This window comes from Varanus komodoensis, unplaced genomic scaffold (assembly GCF_004798865.1).
Source record: "Varanus komodoensis strain SLA01 unplaced genomic scaffold, ASM479886v1 scaffold28, whole genome shotgun sequence".
NCBI lineage: Eukaryota > Metazoa > Chordata > Lepidosauria > Squamata > Varanidae > Varanus > Varanus komodoensis.
In genome coordinates, this window is record NW_025335727.1 from 10,158,663 (window position 1) to 10,180,195 (window position 21,533).

Here is a 21,533-nt window from a genome sequence, read left to right on the forward strand (position 1 = left end):
GCAATGGCTTTAAAATGCAAGGAAGTCAACGGAGTGTGCATACTGACCTTTCTGTATGGATTTTTGGGGAAATTGGGTGCAAATGGGAAATATTTAGCATCTCCTTCCTGGATCACTTGTAGTCCCGTTCTGAATCAGGGCCATGCATTATACACCAGCTAAGGTCAGGCAAACAAGCAATGTTTGAAAGTGTTAAAGGTAAGATCAAGGTTTCCCCTTGATGTTAAGTCCAGTAATGCCTGACTCTAGAGGGTGTTGCTCATTTCCGTTTCCTAGCTGAGGGAGCCAGCGTTTGTCCGCAGACAGTCTCCGTGGTCATGCGGCCAGCATGACTAAACACCGAAGTGCACGGAATGCTGTTACCTTCCCACCAAAGTGGTACCTTTTTATCTACTTGCCTTTGCATGCTTTTGAACTGCAAGGTTGGCAGGAGCTGGGACGGAGCAACAGGGACTCACCCCATTGTGCAGATGCGAACCAGTGACCTTTCGATCAACCAACCCAGCAGCACAGTGGTTTAAACCACTGCACCACCTGCATCCCTTGAAAGTTTTAGGGTTCTCCAAATATCACTTTCTTGCTGCAGTTTGGAAGATGTGTACAAAGAAAGCTGCAACTGAATGGGAGAGCTACAAAAATCCCTGAAATTTGTGCAGATCTCCCCAAATATATGCAACCTTCCTTCAGAGAGTAACGTGCTGAAATTTGGTCTACAGAAGGAATTTGAGTAAATTAGGGAATTTACACAAATCAAATTGTTATTTGGAACTAAATGAACATGAGCACATGGCTGACCATTTGTGGCAATTTTTGACTAACACTCCCATGTTCATGTTCTAGGCTTCCGATGGGGCATGCTCACATGTTTTGTGAGCAAAGATGAAATCCACATGCATCCCTATGTATAGCTAAATGATGTGAGAGTACCAGAAGGTTTTGTTCGGGCCCGACTTGGTCTAAGCTTCCCATGTTCCTAACACTTTCAGTACCACACTATTAAATACGTCTTCTCAGTATTTGAGTCTTCCTTTAAGCAAGTTGTGTGCAAGTGCAAACATTGTTAATGCAAGATTCTTCCCCTTCTTTTTTATTTTTTTAAGCACATTCTGGCATTGCAGATTTTATGTTTGCATTGCAGATCATGGGAAAGGCAAACATTCATTTCAACCTCAGCTGAGAAAATGCCCTTTGAGATCCCCAGCAGTGGAAAAAGAAGTTAATATTTATTTGTTACATTTTGATTATGCCTTTTTATAGAAAGACTGTTCAAGGTGGTATAGCAGGTGATTTCAGCCTAAGTGTTCTGCAACTAAAGCTGCTTCCCGAAGAGCCCCCAAATAAGAATCACATGGAGAAACCAGAAGGAAATGCCTTTTTATGTGTGTTGGTCCTTTATTGGAATGTAACTGCATGAAAAGGGACAATTAAAGTCCCTTATGGATTTGAAAAGGGACACTGTATTTTCATACCCCATAAGAAACTTGTTCTTGAACTAAAGACTGGTGACAATCCTATATAAATCCATATGCTGGGGTAAAATTATCCTAAAATCAGAGATGGTATAAAAGCAGTCAAAGAAAGCATTGGGGTTGGGGACTGGATAGACCGGCAATATTCAGAGCTATTTTAGAACAAGCGGGCAGTGAGGCAGAGTGAGGGTGGTGAACTTTGGAATGAAGGGTCTCATATTCAGAATAAACATCTCTCATTTTGGAACTTTATACCCCATTACAAGTGGGAACCAAACCTGTTAGGGTGCCATGTGTCCTGTTTTACAGAGCATAGTCCTTTATTTGAATGGCTGCCAGGGGACTGTCCTCTGTTTGGAAGGCATCCTCTGTTCGAAGGGCTGTTCAGTCTAAATTTAAAGTTAAAGAACCATCAGAAGGAAAACCTTCAACAGCACCTGCACAGTGGACAGGCAAATGCTTCACCTTATTGCAGCCTTCCACATAGCACTTTATTTCTTTTTAAATTGTAATGGTAATTTTCTAATTGTGTATCTATATCTACAAATCAGCATATGAAAATTCTGTGCAAATCAATGCCCTCTTTTAGTTTCCTTTTTTTGTCAGGCTACATTGGATTTGTGATCTTTTACATTTTCTGGCCCAAGACATGGAATTAGAAGGCAAAGAGAATCCAGGCCAAGTTAAGGACAGGTCTTCAAAGTCTCCCCTGTATCCACTGAGTGATCCCCACGACTTGCCTTCCCTTGTTACAAGGGTGTTTGCTTAGAATGGAGAGGGCAGAGACAGCAGGTTTGGTCTCTCTCATATATGGATTCCATTTTAAAAATTAAAAATATCAATCAGTTAACTACCCAGGGACTGTAAGTTAATTATATTACTTCATCAATTGAAGGAAACAAAAGGATTCTTCTAATGCTTCACATTATGCTTCCTCATTGAGATGTATTAAGTGTACACCTAAAATCGTTCTGTGAATACAAAAGGATGTTTGAACATCTATATGCCATACAACTCTCCTTGCCAGGGAGACCAGGATCATCAGCAGCCCCCTTTCTGAGAATATATTTGATAGCAAATCCATATTTGTTGCTGTGTAATGTGTGAAATGGCTCTGGGGGTTGAAAAGATTGTGCTTGAAATCCTCCTCTCCTTTGTAAACTCCTTAGCATATGATGCAGGTTAATATTTAATTCATCCCACTTTTAAGTTACTCAGCTTGGGGATTGTAAGAAAGTGTTTTACCACCTGCATACTTTGAACTTGAATTGTACTATGAAGCAAAGTATTCCCCCATCCTCAACAGCAAACAACTGCATTAAGAGAAAATTAAAAAACAACCACCACTGACTGTGATTTTCCCATACCCTTGAGAAAGCCCTGGGAGTTGGGTTCATTTTCCGACTGACAACAACACAGAGACAAATTCTGCGCAGACATTTGCCTTGCTATGTTTTTCAGGACTCCTGAGCTACTTTACACAAGTAATCACAATGCATTTAGAGCTAATCAGATGTGAATTGCTGCCTTTAATTTTTTTAGCTGTCACTTAAATCCCCATTTTTTCCTTTCCCAATGAGCTGTAAAACATTTCTTATTGTGTAAAATACCCAGAGATTATGAGAAAGTTACATGCACTCTCATCAATAGATGAACTATGATATATTCATTTAATTTATGTTCTTTTCCTAAGGCTGAGTCTGCAGGCCAGTGACTCTAGAACATCTGTGGAACTCAATAAAAGCCCAGGGCTTTTGGAAATGGACAGGCAACACACACATTCCCAGAGAGCCAGTGCAGTGTAGTGGTTAAGAGTGTGAGACTGGGACTCAGAAAACCCGGGTTCTCGTCTCCACTTGGCCTTGAAGCCAACTGGGTGACTTTGAGGTAGACAGAGTAGACTGCATCACAGGGCTGTTGTTCTGGGGATAAGATTGAGAGCAGCATGAGAAGAAGAATGTAAGTTGCTTTGAGTTCTTAAAAAAAGTGGGATATAAATGTGATGAATGAATGAATGAATGAATGAATGAATGACAGATTCTTGTACCTTTAAAAGCATCTTGACCTTTAGAAACCAACAAGTGAAGCTTTTCTTTTCATGGGGATAATAATGATCACTTGTTTGAAATCTACCTGCTGTTAAAAACCTAGTGAAGGTTCAGAAGGTGGCCACCCTTTTGAGGGACATGAAAGTATCCATGCGGTAAACTCACCCAAGATGGGCTGAGAGGTAGCGTTGCATGCAGAAGGTCCCAAATTCACTCTTTGGCAACTGGGCTGGGAAGAACATTAGCCCAAACCCCTAGGAAGCTGCTGCCCATCACTGTGGATCGTACTGGGCTAGATGGATGGATGATCTTGCTCTGTATCAGTCAGTTTCATATTATTCCACCTTAAGAAGAGGGCAGGAAGAACTCATGTGACATTCACTTCTTAGACAGGACACCTTATTTTAGGTTATGTCTGAGGATCACAAAATCAGTGGGCTCTGCCTTAATTGTGAGTGTGGGTACAGAGACAGGACTCTGCAGTTGTTTAGTGGCCCAGGAAAGGCATTCAGAGCCTTTGCTACAGGAATCTCCCCTTTGCATTCTAGGACTCAGCTGCCTTAGATAAATTCAGAGCTGAGATTTAAGAGCAGATTGAATGATATATTTCCCCATAGGGAGGAATTGCTGCTTTCTATAATTCAAAAATGAAAGAGCCATTGTTGCAGAAAACTACCCAACTCACTCGCGTGCTCTCTATCTCCCTAGTTTTTAACTTACAATGCAATCCTACTGCCCCTCCACAGAATCTAGAGGGCCAAAGGATATTTTGGAGTCCCAGCCCTGATTGTAGACAGCTGTTCCACAGCTGGACTCCACACTCTGAGCACCACCTGCCCTGCACAGCTAGTGCTGAAAGAACTGAGTGGGCTGCTTCCACAAAGCAGCAAAAATGATCTTGGAGAAGGGAAGAGGCTGGGAAGGGAGGACAGTGGCTGCCCAAGGTATGGGTTCTCCTGGTGGCTCTGTAGCCTATGTCCCTTCTGCTCTGAAGCACAGCAGTTGGACAACTGAAATTGGCTGTCTGGCTGCTTTGCATAACAAGTGGAACATGGAGGGGGAACTCCTCTGAGTCTGCACTGGATACCTGCAGTCTTCTGAGTTTGGACTGTTATGGGCAACCCCATAGGACTGTGCCCTTGTGCGGTTGTTTTGTTGCTGTTATTGTTGTTGCTATATTTCACATTGCATTTTTTAAAATAGAACAACATCCCTGTAAGAAGGTAATATAAATATTATAGGAATAAATCTGAATCTGGCTGTAAAGCCCATGACCTGCATTCTGTTTTAGGTTCTACTAGTTCCAAAATTAGGGACCACTACCTTGTTTCTAAGTAGGCAAGTTCTGAAGAATGTGCTCCCCCTTTCCTTTAAGGATGCAAAGCTATGCATGTTTAGACAGACAATAACCCTATAGCTTCCCCCAGCACAATGGCAGCAGCAGGACATTTTTTTTGGCCCAGGAAAGCATCCCAGGGTCCAAAGGAATGTTTGGAAACCCCCTTGGAAGACAGAGACAAGCCTCCACCCTTAGAAGGGGAAACTGGAGATCTGATGCTCCAGCCTGCTGCCTCATAGCCAGTGCAGACAGACCTGTGCCAGCTGCCCTCTGAGGTCAGAAAAGCGATCTTGAAGGAGGAGTAAAGGTGGGAGAGATGGAAGGAGGCAGGCAAGACGTGAGACACCCAGAGCCTGTTCCAGCCTCCAACCCTCACTTCCCTCTTGCACACTCCCTGGGTGTGCTGTACTATCTTCAAAATTACTTTGTTGCATCCTATAAATAATGCATTGTACATAGTCTCTTCTCCAGTCCATTGATATTACATCTTGTTATGTTCCAATATATTACATTGTGGTTTTATTTTTTTATATAAAATCCTTGCTTCTGTTTCACAAATGGATGGAAATTGCTGAGCCAGATTTCGTTCTCCTCCTTGCCACCCCAATTTTTTGAAGTCAACAAAAGAATGGCGCATAAATGAATTCTGCCATGGGATATGTGTGTGTGTAAAACCATTATTATTCTTTCATTTTTGTACCAAATGCATCCCAATGAATTCATATAACTGTAGTCCACCTGCTGCATGTTAATCTCAGTCCACATTTGCTTTAAACAAAATCCATACCAGACCCTAGCCAGCCTTCCTTGCTAGTGGATTGCCCCATTTCTATGTGATGCTTCAAGGAAATGAACAGAAAAGCAGCAATTTCCTTATAACCAAGAGAAGCTTCTAGAACCCTGTCAATCGTCTCACTAAGACACCAGAGGAAATGACAGCAGGAAAAGCTCATGAGCCCAAGACTCACTGCTGCTCTTTCCATCACTTGTTTAATCAAAAAATGTATAGGTTGAATAAGAACAGGTTTTTTTTAAAAGTTCAGATGACATTACCAAATAATGAGCATCTTCCTTAAAAGCAGCTGCTTTGAGGGTGCAGTCCTATGTTGGGATAAAAAGGTCCTATGGCTATGGCTGGCTGGGAGTTATAGGAACGTTTCTGTCTTAAGATCCTAGGACTGCTGTGAATGTGTGTCCCTCCCTTGCTCACTTCTCATATAGTCATCAATCCAGTATGGAAAACCAGCCTGGTGTAGTGCATAGAGCCTTGGATTGGGTCTCAGGAGATCTGGGTTCTAGTTCCCACTAGCTCATGAAACTCACTGGGTAACTTTGGACCAGTCAGATTCTCAGCCCAACCTACTCCACAGGAGTGATGTGAGGAGAAAATAGAGAGGAGTAGGGTTGGGTTCCTTGCAAGAGTTTAAAAGGAGGGATGTAAATGTAATGAACCAACTAACCTGGTTTGCGTTGAGCCAGAGTCCCTCAATATATCCAAACTAGGGTTGGGACAAAACTCCTGCTGTAGGTGGTGAGGAAGAGGGAGGCTGCTCACACAGTGGTCTATCCCTGATGAGCCCCGTGCGAACAACCCTCATCCACCTCAGGTGCAGTGATGCTGCTACAGGTGGTGCAGAAGAGGTATGGTGCTTCCAGCAGTCACAGAGGGCTCACCAGAAAGGGTGCTCCATGTGAACACTGGGTACACTTGCCAGGAATTCAGGGCTGTGACAAAGTGGATCGGAGACCAGGGGGCTGAGCCTGGGCAATCTGTTGGATTCCCAGACCCAGTGCAGACTCCTCCACATCCCTAATCCAAATCAGGTATCTTCAGTTTAATGCTGGTCAACAAACCAAGATAATGAGCTTGGATCAGATCAGCTTATTATACTGGTGTGTTAAAAGAAATTAAGCCACAGGTTCCTGGTTCATATGCAGCAGAAATCTGGCTCAATGCAAGCCAGGAACTTCACACTGAAGTCTGCATTTTAGCAGAGAGGACAGGGAAGGGCATGCGACATGGTCTGAATTGCAGTGGATGAATGTCCAGGTGTTCTCATAGTATCTGGAGAAGAAACTCTTTTTTACTTAAGAGTGATGGTGCTCTTGAAAAATCCACCCTGCAAAAGGAAAGATCTTTGGGGGAGTGTCCAGTGGGTGGAGTTAAGAGCCTGGCTTGATTCTTCTTTAATATGTGTGAATGGCCTTTCAGATCCAACATTTAAAGGCAGTATTTTATTATCCATCCCCCTTTTGGACTGCTATTAGCCTACCTGAGATGGTAAAGGTGCAACCCTACGGATTCCCAGCATCATTGGCGGGGAGGGGCATCGGGTTATTAATCAGAGCTGGGACTCCAAAGCCCAAGACCCTACCCAAACCGCTAAAAAGGACTGCATTGGCTGTCCCTGGAAGTCACAACCAGGCCTTTGGTAATATGGAAAGAGTGAGTGCATGGGATGGGGAACTCAGGAAGTTGGGGCTGATGGCTTATGCCATTTCTGATTGGTATCCCCTATGTTCTTCCCTCCCTTTCTACAATGCTTCATCTTGACATGCACTGAAGGTACATAAACCTGAGTTTGGAGGCTTCTGTGCATCACAAGAAGCAGGAATTTGATTTCATCTTAATTTGCTTATTTATTGGTTGCATTTATATCCTGCCTATTTTACTGTGAGGAATGCAAGCTGGCTTACATTATTTTCCTCTTCCTATTCATTCTTTTCATCACAACAGCTTTGGAGGTCGGTGAACATAAGAATTTTGACTGGCCCAAAGCCATCTAGTGAATGTCATTATACCACAATGACTTTTTTATTTATTACATTTATATTCTACTTTTAATCCAAGGATTTCAAAACTTGATTATTGTTTGGTAATTTTAACTGACTGCTTTGACTTTTAATTTTTGATATTGGCATTCCTTTGCTTTATTGGTGTTTTATCGTTTAATGGCCACTTTTTGGGTGAAATAGCATAGAAAATGTTGAAATGGAAGCAAAACAAGGAATCTTCCTTTTGTCCAAATTTCTTCTTATCGTTGACTCATTTTTTCCAGAGTGCGTTTGCATAGCATTGATGGAAACTGAGAACAATGGTTTTAGGAACAAGTTTTAAAGGCAGGGGGCCACAGGAAGCTTTAAAATCTGGTTTCAGAAGCATTGGCAAGCTCAGTTGTGTTTTACAACCAGAATATGAATTGATTCCTTTCCTTACATTCATTATGGATTAGAGGATCTATTTCTGAAATGCAGAAATGACGCTGAACATTTGATCCACCAGCAGGTCTCGAAGATGGATGCCGATACTGCAGGTGCAAATGCTTGAGTATGTCTGCCCGATATGTCATTGTGACTTATTTGTGTGCTTGAGAAAAAGCACACAAGAATCAGAACTTACTTAATGTTTTGTGTCCTAATGAAAATTCATTAAAGATGTTTATGCCTTTCTTCTGCCGTGTAATAAATATTTCACCATTCCGAAAACAATGACCCAGAACTGTGCAGCTGAATGCACAAGGACGCACACCGAGCTGGAATTGTGGCCTGGAATTCTGCATACTGCTGCCAGGCCAGGGGCTTCCTGACACAGTTCCACTGTACTCCTGAACGTAGTGCATTGGGTGTGAGTGTCCTGGAGCAGCTCATAAGAGAATTGACCGCCATGTCCTTTGAAGGTCAGGAACGGATTTTATTTATTTATTTAGAAAATTTCTATGCCGCCCCATTCGCCGAAGCCTCGAATGGATAGCCCGGGAGAGGGAGCAAAGCACACACCTAGACACACCTGGGGTCCCCAACATGGTATCTCAGTGACACTCAAAAAATCTTCATGACCCTTAAAAAAATTAAAAGGAACATATTTATGTTTCGTATTTCTGTGCTGCCCAACAGCTGAAGGTCTCGGGTGGTTTGCAATATTAGAATGCAAGGTTCTCTTTTCTGTTCCTGAACTTGCTGCTGATGAGCTGTTCATCAGAAAGCAGAGAGTAAGCAAGGCATGAGGTAGAGGAGAGAGAGAAAGCAAATCTAGGGGCCAGGAGGGGCAGAAACTGAAGTACTGGAGACTGGCAAATAAGGGGGTAACTTGGAAAGTAGGAGCCTGGCTAAGGGCCAAGAAGGGAGAAAAGAGGTGTACAGATGGAGAAGGGAGAGAAATACTGAGGAAAGCAAAGCTGGGGAAAGAAAGAAATTGGTTAGAGGGTGGGAGTGGGGAGAGAAAAAGGGAGAGAGAGTGCTAAGTGGAAAGTGTGCGGGCAAAGGAAGATTAGGTGGCCCAGGAAGCAATGCTTTCCATTCCTCCAGCACTGTCACCCTCTAGTCTTGCCATTCTTCTCTCTTCCCTTCATTAGCCAGGCTCCTCTGGCAGCCATGATGTGACCAGCCGCATTCCTCATGGGAACCATATTCTTCTCCAATCCTAAAATGTTTGCTCTTGAGTCAGAAACATTTGAGGACCCGTGGTCTGTGCAAGTCCCGCCTTTCCATGTTCAGCCCAAGTGCCAATTACATGCAACTAATTTCAAACAATTGTTTCTGCTGGTTTTCAGATACCCAATTAAAGTTGGTCCAAATTTAATATCCACCAGCAATTTTCAAAAACCTTATCCTCAAGCAACCATTTTTGTCCCTTTCTGTACACCAAGGAACCCTTGAGCACCTCCTGTGGGATTCTGAGGTCATTCAGCTCTAAAGTACATTCTAACGGCTTACTTATTGCTTTAAAATATTTATACTAAGTCTTTTGGCCTCTGTAAGGAGCTTTCTCCCCAAGGTGACTAACCACATACATTAAAAAAGCCAATATCTAGAGTACAGAGTCTAACCATAAATAAAAGCATACATCAAATGAGCAAAGAAGGGCAAAATATTGACTTTGACTAAAGGCTTGGCATACCAATAAAACATAACTGTAACTTAGAGTGTAGCCAAGAGGAACACACAGGAACGAAGCTAACGTGCCCCATGTGGCTGTACTTCGAGGGGATTTTTTTTTAAGAAACAATGAGATTAATTTTTGAAATGTTGGTTATCCATTTCCCCCATGCCCTCAATCCTATAACATTCATTCAATCAAATCATCTCAAAATGCAGACATACATCAGGCATTATTAAATTAGCTCTGCAGAATTTAATAAAAAGTAACTAATTCACCCAAGAATCATTGAATTTTTACCTGTTTACTTTCCTCCATAGATATAAAATAAGGTTAGCCGTTGCTGCCAATTTCTGTAGCTTTTCCATCCATTCTTTTAAATCTGCAACTTTAGGCAGCCTCCAATATTGCACATGAACTACCTTAGCAGCAGCTACATAATCAGTCCATTCATAAAGGTCTTTATATATATAGTCTTTTATATAAGCCAACAGTAAAAGGAATAAATTCATTTTATGGTGCAGCCTAATATTTTTTGTATACATTCCAGGTTTTTTTTTGTAAGGGGTGGAGGTTTCATATGGACATTCTTACCACATATGATAAAAGTTGACTTTTGAATCATTTCCTTTGTAATGTGTGATCATTCTTATTGATCTTTCTTATTATCAGGACAACTATAATCTTGCCTCATTTTCAAATAATTTGCTGGAATAGTCATACAAAAAGAAAAAAATGCTTTCATCTATAAATGTTCCCAAACTGCATTATATTGTTTCCTCCACCCTTCCAGTTCTTATATTGACAAGATTGGAAATGCCTTTACAAGAGCAGAAATTCAAATGTAGATTTCCAATGTAGTTTAACAAGTATAAGCTCCCACATTTCAAGACAGCTTCTCAGCCAATACTTTGAATATCTTGTTGAAGAATCATAGCTAAGCTTATGAAGAACTTCATATTCCCACACCTGTATTTAGGGTGGCCATCATCACCCAAAAGAAGAGGAAATGCATCACCAAAAAGAGGACACACAGGTGTTCCACAGGTGTTCAGTTCCAAGAACTCAGAGATAAGGGCAGACCTTCCCTGCCTTTTGTGACTCCTTTATCTACTGTTTGTGGAGGTGGCTTCTAAAAGCTTTGCGTCATAATTTGGCTAATGCTGCAGGGAACCAGGTGGGCCCAATACCAGCCCAGACCATGCTTGGGCCAATGCTAGGAGCACCAGTGAAACATCCTGAGTGGGCCTGTTATTGGCAGGAGCACTTGGCTTTAATGATTAAAGCAGCTGTTTTCATTTCTACACGTGGTCACCTTGCCCTGTGGTGGAATTTAACTACTGGGGAAGCCCAGTGGCATAGACCTGCCAGTGCCACCAGTAGATTGCCTCCTGCCACTGCCAGCTGTCTGGTAAATCCAGCATCAATTCAGGGAAGGCTTGATGGCATCACATGGGAATGTCCATTCAAGGCGCTTTGCTCAGGGCTCCCTGAAATATGATATTAGTGGTCAAGTTAGGCTAGATCCGCACTACATGAAAGCCCCTTACCTTCACCCGATGCCTGTAGAAGCCAATGTTTTCAACAAAAAAAATTGATTCCCTCACTACACACTGGTTCTGTCAAAATTATCTGGGTTTTACCCCTAACATCTATCCTCACCCCACTCCTTACACCACATCTCTGCCTGTTTCTAAAATGGATCTGCAAACCAGTGAGGACAGTCACTATTAAAGCACTTTGCTAGCAGAGCTCCAGGTGACAAAGTTGACCATTTATTACTTAGTGTCTATTTGGGGAGCAATTCATATAAATAACTTTTTCAGACAACGACACCCCTGATAAGCAACAACGAATTGGAAAGGGTTCTGTGGATGGTCCCTTGAGGTCCACTGTCCTTCCCATTCTGCTGGAACGCATAAAATGGCCTGCTATGAAAGCCTCTCACAAAATTGCGGCAGCTCGGTCTATCTAATAGCGCCACAGCCAAGGCTTTCATAACACGTTTGGTGACCACCTGTTATGTACCTGCCTCATTAATCAAGCTGTTTTCCCTGATAAATGTGGCTTGCAAACACCCTTGGCCTTCTACTTGTTCTTTGCATTACACGACAGTCTACGCTGGGTGCCCAGGTTCACTGCAAATAGCTGAATGGTGAATATGATGTTGTTGCTTTCCAGGTATGTACCTTTTCTATGCACTGATAAAGCTACAAAGCCCATGCAGGGGGAAAAGCAGGCACATTAGTGGCAGCTATTAGCACCAAGTTAATTGAACTGGAAAACTGAAATTTCATCTCAATGCCATTTTTTCTTTCTTTCTTTCATGGTTATCAGGTGCTTTTCCTGTGGAGCTGCGTCTAAGTCTGGGTGAACAAGCAATTTTCATGTTTTCCCAGATTGTCCAAATGCCAACGTGATGCTTGTCTTATCTCAACTGCCCATGTTCATTTGCATTCTTTTGTGTTTTGGTTGAATGGAGAAAGTGCACATTTGAATGGGGGAAACTCTCTCTCTCTCTCTCTCTCTCTCTCTCTCTCTCTCTCTCTCTCTCTCACACACACACACACACACACACACACACACAGAGAGAGAGAGAGAGAGAGAGAGAGAGAGAGAGAGAGAGAGAGAGCGAGCACAATGAAAATGCACTTTCCCGCCAGAGCATGAAAATACACATGATTTTGATGCAAACACAAATTTGGGAATTTGCAAGCATTTGGGGAGAACATGCTCTCTGGCTCACATTTGTGCTTGGGGTTGCAAACAGGTCTTGACTGTTTGATTTGCAGACATAAACAAATTTCTAGTGCGCCTCTGACTTCTTTGCTCATGGTTCTAAACTGACAACAGTCAGTGATCCGAATTCTGTAGAGTTCACATGAGTCCAGTTCTAAATACGTGATGAAGTTATGCTAGTGCATGCTGAAACATCCTCCGTTCGTCGCTCTGCCAAAGGCATCTGCATGGGCTGCCTTCTGTTGAAATGCAATGCAGCAAATGCAGAGCGTTCTGGAGAAGGAACTCATTAAGCTGCGCCTACTGAAATTTCCTCTTCCTCTCCACTCATGGAAGACGTCTTTGCCTGATGTTTGGGGACCCTATTCAGCAGGGACACCTAATCCTCTGGGTTGCACCTCCAGCCCCCTGAAGGACTACACTGGGGTGGATGGAGCAGAGGAATCCTCTTTTGCCAGCCCAGTTGCACCCATATAAATCCATATCTTTGAGCAGCCCACTCCTGTTTCAGGGATGGGGCATATATGGCTATCCAGATGTCAGTGTTCTGTGTCTCCCATTATCCCTTGCCACTGGTTTTGCTGACTAGGGCTGACAGAAACTGCAGTCAGCAACATCTGGAGGGCTACCTGTTCCCCACCCCCACCCTACTGAAATCAGTCTGACTTATGAGTAAGTAAGTGTAGAACCACATTATACAAAGTTTCAATCCTTTTGAGAAGTCTGGACTAGGCAACCCTTTCTGTGTGGGAGGGGAGGGGAGGGGAGGGAAGGGAAAGAGTGGTTTGCTTTTGCAATAATTGTGACCTTGAGGCTGTTCAGCACTGAATACATATTTTTGCAAACCACCCAGCTTTAGCTATTAGACACTGTAGAAACCTAACAGGTACCTAAGTACGTAAATGCAAAAATATCACTTATGGCCAAGCTAGATGCTACCTTATTCATGCTTCTTTGCAGGCATACTTAAGTATAGGGGTCTTCAACATGGACCCTGTGGTGCCATGGCACTCTTGAAGACCTCAAAGGGTGACGGTGAAGCTCTGTCCCCTTTCAAACAGAATTAAAATACAGTCCTTGGAAAATATTAGGACCATCTTCTTATCTTCCTTTCCTGCCTCATTACTTCTTTCCCCACTGCTCTTTGTCTCACTGCTTCTCTCCTTCTTGGCCTCTAGCCCTGCCTTTCCCTACTCTTCGCCTTGCTGTTTCCCTCCCTGTCTCCCCCACCAAACAAATACTTCTTTAGCTGACTTTGACTAGCCAGTCCCTGCTCCCCCAGCCACAGCAGTCATTGACTGACTCCTCACATCGTCTATGGAAGTGCTTTTTGTGCCCACAGCAATTTTTGACATTCCCAAACATGGGGACCCCTGCTTAAGCAGGTCTCTTTTATTTTGAAAAGCGGAGTCTTGATCTGAAATATCATTCCATTCCCAATTGGGATCTCACAATGTTAAAAATGCTGCCCCACTGCTATTTACCCACAAAGTTCTGTCCAGCTGTTCAGCTGGGACAAGTAGCAGCTGCGCAGGCCATTTTTTGTAAGGAAGTAAAACATGGGGCCCTGCTGTGGATCAGAGACTGACCCGGCTTTGCTGTTTTCCTTCAAAGCAGGGGTAGCCAGAGTATAAGCCCAGCCAGTATCTTTGGAACCCTTTCACCTATGAACTTCTCCACAGTTGCATTATTTTGGGGTCCCCTGGGGAGCACTTAGAGAGCAATTAAGACCCCAACATCCTATGCAATACCTGCTCCTAGAGCAGATGAAATCCATAGGAACTGGTGTGTTGACATGGAGCAACACAGCTGTCCCCATCTGGATTTTCCCTGAAGGTGTGACAGTGGGGAAGATTGTGATGAATGCCTGCACTTCCATATTTATCATTGCCCTATTCAGTTGGTCCTGCTCTAGCTTTCCCCAAATTTTATGGTAGGAATTGCAGTCCTGATGGGCACTGGGTTGGGGAAAGCTGATCTCCTCTAAAACAGAGGCTATACTGGGATGTTGGCTTCTCATTACACATGCAAGAGGCCCCTCTGCAGCTGCATCCCATAATTCCCATGGAGCCATTCATGGCCAGTGGTGAAGATGCACTGCTCAGTAATGCCAGGAACTCCAGCATTGTAATCGCCATCAGCAGAAAGGCCAATTAAGTTCGGCTGAGCATGTTTTAAATGAGCATTCAAAACAAAGCTCACTGACAGTCTGTGATTGCAAATGCAGTTCCCACACCAGGATATGAAGATGTTTAAATCAGCTGCCTAGGAGGTGGCATTAGCTCTGTCTTTTAAATGGGACTTTAATTTATGGATGCAAGTAAGATACTGAAAAGAAGGGATAAGAGAGATGAATGCTCCTTTTATCACAGAAAAATGGCAAATACTGAAGGGAAGTCTGCTGTTTCTTTGGATGCTGGTCTTGGCTGGTAGGTAGAATCTTATGGTCCAATTCCAGACATGTTTACCTGCAGCAAAAACAAAGCAGAACAAAACACACTCAATAATGCAGCATCCAACAGTATTACTCCACGAACTCAAACAGTGTGAGTGGTGTGCCACTGAATCCTTCTCTTGTGCAAGTGGTTGGCCCCAGCTGGTTACACAATGGGTCGCACAAGCAGAATGTGCAATTCACCTCCAGAAATGTAAATGTAATTGTATTCTCCTCTTGCACCATGTTCAGAACCACTAGTGCAATGCATAGTTTCCACCAGTTCAACATCACTTCTGCTAATGTAGTAACAAAGTTGGATGACTCCCAAAGTTCAAAAGGACAAACTGAAAGCAAGAGGTAATTCATGATTCACCCAGAGCTCAGAATGTAGCTGCAGAATTGCAGAATGACTTTAGGGCAAATTTGCAGTCCCTTTGACTCCAGAACACCCCAGTTTGGCTCATAGGAGTATATGAACAGAGCCAGAAGCAGGAAAATCCCTTTTTCCCACCCTGTCTTTCTCTGTCTGAATGCACCACTTTCCCACTGATGCAAGGAGAGGGATGGATCTTACTCGGTGGATGATGCATCACATAAGATGGTTTTCGTCAGAGGAAGGGGGGCGCAATTCCTGTCCCACCGAGAGGCCCCAGCTTGCCCTCCAAATCTGTTCTAGGGTGGGTGGGTGGGTGGGTGGCTGAAGGAACTCCACAGCAGAGTGGAAAGGTGCAGTGGGCTGCAGGAGGAGGAGAGGAGAGGGAAAGGTTGTTTATGCACCACTGGATTTCACCCATAGAAAGGGTCCTGCTGGATCAGACCAGAAGCCCATCTATTCCAGCAGCCCGATTCATTACTGCAATGGCAGGAATTCCTTTCTAGGCAGGAATTCCTTTCTAGTTAGCTCTGCCAGCCCCCATCAATTCCAGACTGGCTCCAGGTTTTTGAGCATCTTTGAACCAGGCAGCCTAAATGTGTTCCGTCTCTCAGGGATGCTACCTTATTTTCCACCACTATTACCTGCTGACATTGCTATGACATGTTTGATAGGCAGAGAGGCAGTGAGAAAGCAGATAGGTGCACCCACTGCCTTCTTTTCGCCATCACTGTCTGGGCCAGAATAAGAGGCAGGTGAACAAAAAGTTTGCGAGGGTGAAGAGGTGCAGCAACTGAGGGGGCTCTGGCCAGTGAAAGTCCTTGGCCGGTGCCTCCCCACGCCTACCTATCCTCCACCTTGATAGGTGGATGGGAGGATTGGACTTTTGGCCCCAACATGCATCACTTTTCCTTTCCTTATACTGAACTGATGTGCCCTGTAGCTGCTGGAGCACCACACAAGAGGTTAAGGGGGCAAATGGTCGGCCAGAGGCCCACTACCCTGACTCCCAGTCTGCAAGGGAGAGCACTCATCATGCAAGCAAAGATCACATCATGAGAGCATGTAGGTTTGGAAGGAGTGGAAAGAGCAAGATGTATGGAGACATGGAACTACAGTTGGAATGGAGAGGATCAGATCTATCCCCTATCTACTGCTAGGGCTGGTCAAATTAATATCTGTGCTTTGAAAATATCAATCTTTCACCCAAGGTTATTTCAGAGCTGAATTCAATAAGGATTTCAAAGTGCACTGTGTAGGAAAAACGTGCAGAAATTCATAAAGTGGTATCTAAGCTATTTGACTATGTACCATTCAATTTTCTGTCTATCTAACAACTCAACAGCGCAAGAAGCTACCGAATTCTATATGATACCATGGGAAGAATGTTATCTCTTGGCCTTCTCCTTGCCTTTCCTGGGATTTGTCTGAGTGAAAGCCAGATCTCCAAACCAATGTCTGATGGCATCACACAGTTTGCAATGGATATGTTCCGAGTTCTTTCCCTATCCCAGAAAAATGAAAACATTCTCTGTTCTCCTCTGGGAGCTTCCTTGGTTCTTGGAATGGTAAATTTAGGAGCAAAAGGAAAGGCACGTCATGAGATCAGACAACTTTTGAACCTGCAAGGAAATGACAGTGAGTAACTATGCGCTTTAGAACTAACCACACTTGGTGTTATGAACTGGGCTGTAATCATGGAAGGATGCAAACCAATGAATGCCTATGTATTTTTTTAAACTCCGTATCTACCTATATAGCTATATATATTTGGAAACATATTCACAGTGATTCATAGCAATACCAAGAGTCAACCAGTATTTCCTGGTATCTAAATAATGAATCAATTGATGTCAATTGAACCTCTCTGGGGAGGAAGGTTCATGACAATGGCCACAGAAAAGTTCTTCTCTCTAGTCTCCAGGCAACCAAAATTGCCCATCCACAGGTTCACATGGGAAGCAACCACAATAATGTTTCTGCTACAAAGATGGTGAACCTTTCAGTCCTTCCCTTTACACAGGCAGAATTCCATTTTAGAGAAACTCTTAGGGACTATATTCCAGTGATGGATAAGACTGAACGTTCCAAAAAGGCCACACATTTTCTTTTGAATCTCTTACTGTCAATAACTAAGCCTTAGGAAAAGGTATTTCAGTCCTTCAGAATAAGGAAAAATGGCACAAAAGCTGGAAAACTGCACACACACAAAATGGTGGTCATGGGAAAGGGGTGTAGCCATCTGAAGAACCCTGGAGAGCCAGATGGAGACTCCGGGTGAGCCAGATTTGCTCCTTGCCCTGATGTTCTGCAGCTTCTGTTTTAATGTACAGTCTCAGAAAAGCAACAAGCTCTTCACAGCTTTAAAACAAAGGAGTATATGGAATGGTTCATGCTGAAGAATAACTATCAAAATGATAGTTTAGATAAACTGCCACAAACTGTTGCAGTGTGGGGTGTTTCTGTGTACTGTTCTAGCCAGCAGTTGTCTCCCATTCCATTCCATTCCATTCCATTCCATTCCATTCCATTCCATTCCATTCCATTCCAATCCTTTCCACACTCTCTTCCTATGATCTTCATGATTTTTGTGGCCACTCTGCATGCTTGATTCTCACTGAGCTCTTTTGGGGTCCTTCACCCTTTAGGGTTCTTTCTCTAAAGGGGTGTATTTTGTGCTACTGAAGACCCTGGATCTCTCCCAACCCTCTCATCCTTCCTCCTCATCCATGGTAGGTGATCCTATGGCTACATTAGGAGTTGACTATTCAGCCATGAGATTCCATTTTATCATTGGCTTATTCTGAACCTTATTCATTCCAAAATACAAGTGCCGTGTGAGCGTTTGCTTAAACAATAGAGAACTTAGAATTTATAGATCTTTTTGAAGGTGTTTGTTTTACTGACAACTTGCAGATTGGGAAACTGTCTGTTGGCAACATGATATTTTCGTTTCTTTCTGTTGTGCAAAAGCAAAAACAAAAAATACCCCATCATTGCTTTCTTTGCAACTGAAAAGGTGATAATTGACGGTTGCTATCAATAGCAGAAATTTTAAAAAATCTAATAAATGGACATAATTGCTTATATCTCAAATGCAATCTAGACGAAATGCAACCCACAAATCAAATCCAGTGCACAGAACACATCTGACATAGCTTACTATATATACTGTTCCACTTTGAAATATTTGGCAAATGATTTTTTTAAAGCCAAACAAACCAGGAAGACAAATGAGGGTCTTTACAGCACATTTTTAGACCTTTTATGGATGATGTAAATCTATCCATTCAAGCAGATGATTGCTTACTATTATGTTTTCATTTTTTTCCCCTTTAGAAAATGCATTAGGAAGGAGAGTCCCTTTTCTTTAAACCCCACCAAATGTCTTGCTGTCAATCTAGAAAGCCTTTGGAATGTCTTTGTGGTACCTGCAGTCACTGGCCCCAAGCACGTTGGACCGCTTGACTGTGGAGGTGGGAGAAATCATGCAATTGGCTCCTTCACACAATGAAGATGTTCATGGGATGCCCTGGCCATTATTGGCATAATAGAGTAGATGAGTATTTTGCTCCTGCATCTCATAGAGACCCAATAGGTTGTGTGACCTGGGAGTGCTTCTCAGAAGGTTAGACCATTTGGGGGTACAATAAATCATCAGACAGTCCTCTAATTGGTATAGTGTTTTTTTCAGGGTGCTTCCAATTGAGGCATTTATTACGTAAACCTACGGCCTCATTTGCAGAATATGTTGAGCAGTGAGGTGTCTCTGTAGTCCTCCAGTGTTTTCCCATTGAGGAAAAAATGTTGAAGAACATGGGATAGATGCAGAATGGATGTATTTTGATGTTCGATGTTCTCCCTCTGAAAGCATCCTCCGTTTCTTGATGTATGGCCACTGTATCGTCCTTTGAGCCATTGCTTTTCATGCAAGCCTGAAGATTTAAGTAACATATATAAATGTCAACACATGGGGGAAGGCCGTGACAGGGGATGCTGGCCATGCTAGTTGAGGAATTGCTAGCTGGGGAGGGATGGGAGCTGTTCTCCAACACATCTGGAGGGCTTCAGTTTAGAGAAGAGCATTCTAGGTACACATTTAGAAATGTGTGCTACGATTTATCTAGAAATACAATATATTTCTTACCTCAGTGATGCAAGATTGTTGTGATCAGGTGTCCCACAATGCTTATGAGCCACTGTGTCCCTTCGTAGGTTCTTTTGATTTATAGCTGATACGGACTAGGCAGTCCTTCCAAAAGACAACACCTTCAAACAACAGACTGTGCTTTGGCAGTCATTCAATCGCATGGCCATCCTTTATTCACTCTGCAAGAATTCAGCCTCCTCCTTGCTAATAAAGCATTGGTAGATTGCTTCAAGAGTACATTGATTGACTAGGAGAAAAACCCAACTACAAAATCCATCAGGTTGTAGGTTTAAAAGGTATCTGTCCTCAGAAAGATGTGTATGTCTCATTAAACCCAGTGAATGAAAGCCTTTCAAAAAAGAAAGATAAGGATAGCTAAATCACACAGACATTGACTCTCTCTCTCTCTCTCTCTCTCTCTCTCTCTCTCTCTCTCTCTCTCTCTGTGTGTGCGTGCGTGCGTGCGTGCGTGCGTGCGTGTGTGTATCTCTTCTGTATCTTCTGAAAGGCCTTTTCAAAAACTCAGGAAGAAAAAGAACTTTCTTTATCAACACCGCTGTGGCACTCAGATACTTTAGCTCTTTTTTACGTTCCCCAGATCTTGTGTTCTCTTGATTTGAGTCGATTTTAATCCTTGCTGGAGATGGTCCCAAGACTCTCTGCTGCTTTGGAAATCCAATATCTGACTTGATAGCTTCATAGCATGATTTTAAAAGAAGCAGATCATGAGATGAAGTTCTCCTCGGCGGTGGTCCTGTTCTCTACCATGGCAACTCAGATTTGGTGCCTGCGGGTTCATGTGCAGAAAACAGGATTACCAATTGCCTAGTCTGGTCCCCATCATCTCAGTTCAGTCCTTTGCTGCCTTGGGTTCCCCCTTGTGTCATGCTAGGCTATTGCTTGTGTTACCACCTTCCCTGCATCTTGAACAATTCATCTACATGCATGTTGTCATGAGCTAGTTCTTTCCCTCCTTTCTTTGGGTTCCAAAACCTCAAAACAAACTTTTGAGTTGCAGTTCTTTTTTCAAAACTCCACAAATGACAGAACAAATTGACTCTAAATAGCCTTTTATCAAAGTTGGAAGGAGATGTGTCTGTTCATGTAAAGAGTTCCATCCAAACGGGAAACATCTTGGTCCCTCCCTTTCAGTACAGTGGCTGGCTCCAGCCTTGGGATCTCTTGCCATTAAAAAGTTAGACAGAGAGGCAGCAGAGCCCCTGCAGCTTAGCAGCTTGTCTCCCTGTTGCCTCCGTACTAGGTCAAGGACTTGGTCCTGCTCCCCTCCTGAAGCCCTTCCTTCTCTTTTGAAACAGATTGACTCTCATGCTCATTGTGAGAAACTTCACAAAGCAGCCTTGAAGGGGCTTCAGAGGGTTCAGTGCCGCTCTGGATCCCAGCCACCCTCCTCCTCCACTTCAGAACCTGATGATGATCCCATTGCAGGGTGAGAGACTGGCCCACTCTCTACATCTGCACTGGGGCATTTGCTAGCAGACTGTTCCTTTATTAGGCAGGTACTGGTTAACAAAGGTTAGTAATCATCAAGGATGGCTGGCTGATATTTCATCCAATGGTGCTTTGGCACAGTGGTGATCTGGATGAGGGCCAGTAAGATGAATCCTCATAAGATAGACAGTAAGCGGTTCCCAGATCCAGGAAAATAGGGGGTTTCCTGGTTCCTGCAAACCTGTTTCCCCCCTGAAAGGACAGGTATGGAGTCTGGGTAGATTTGTCTAGTCATTGAAGCTCAGTGACTTCTGCAGCATGGAGTGCCATAAATCAACTTCAGCTGCACTCATTTCTGATAGTGGTCCACGCACTGCTAACCTCAAGACCACACTGCTGTAATGCTTTCTATGCTAGGCTGCTCCCCAAGGCTGGCTTAGGAGATGCAGCTTGTGCAGAATACTTCAGTGAGGCTGTGCTGAAAGAGCTCTGTGACCAAGAGAGGTTCAAGGCAATATTATTGATATAAAGTCCAAAACAGCTTTTGACAGGTAACATGAGAGATCGTTTCCCCCTGTGTGGACTATTAAATCACTATGATCTTTGGCAGCGGGGAGGACTGAGGCCCTGCCACACCTGCACATTCAAATCAG

At 43.4% G+C, this 21,533-nt stretch overlaps 2 protein-coding genes across 2 annotated transcripts in view; both read left to right on the forward strand.

Annotated features, from left to right (window-relative positions):
• Positions 1-8,305, forward strand: part of WDR49 (WD repeat domain 49) — a 108,826-nt gene extending 100,521 nt beyond the window's left edge. Inside the window, exon 19 of the mRNA XM_044434567.1 lies at positions 8,140-8,305. The gene's annotated coding sequence lies outside the window, so the exon portion shown is untranslated. The remainder of the gene's footprint in view (positions 1-8,139) is intronic.
• An 8,430-nt stretch (positions 8,306-16,735) lies between these two features.
• SERPINI2 (serpin family I member 2) overlaps positions 16,736-21,533 on the forward strand; it is a 45,370-nt gene continuing 40,572 nt past the window's right edge. Inside the window, exon 1 of the mRNA XM_044434404.1 lies at positions 16,736-16,919. Within this exon, the coding sequence (XP_044290339.1) occupies positions 16,736-16,919 (184 nt within the window). The remainder of the gene's footprint in view (positions 16,920-21,533) is intronic.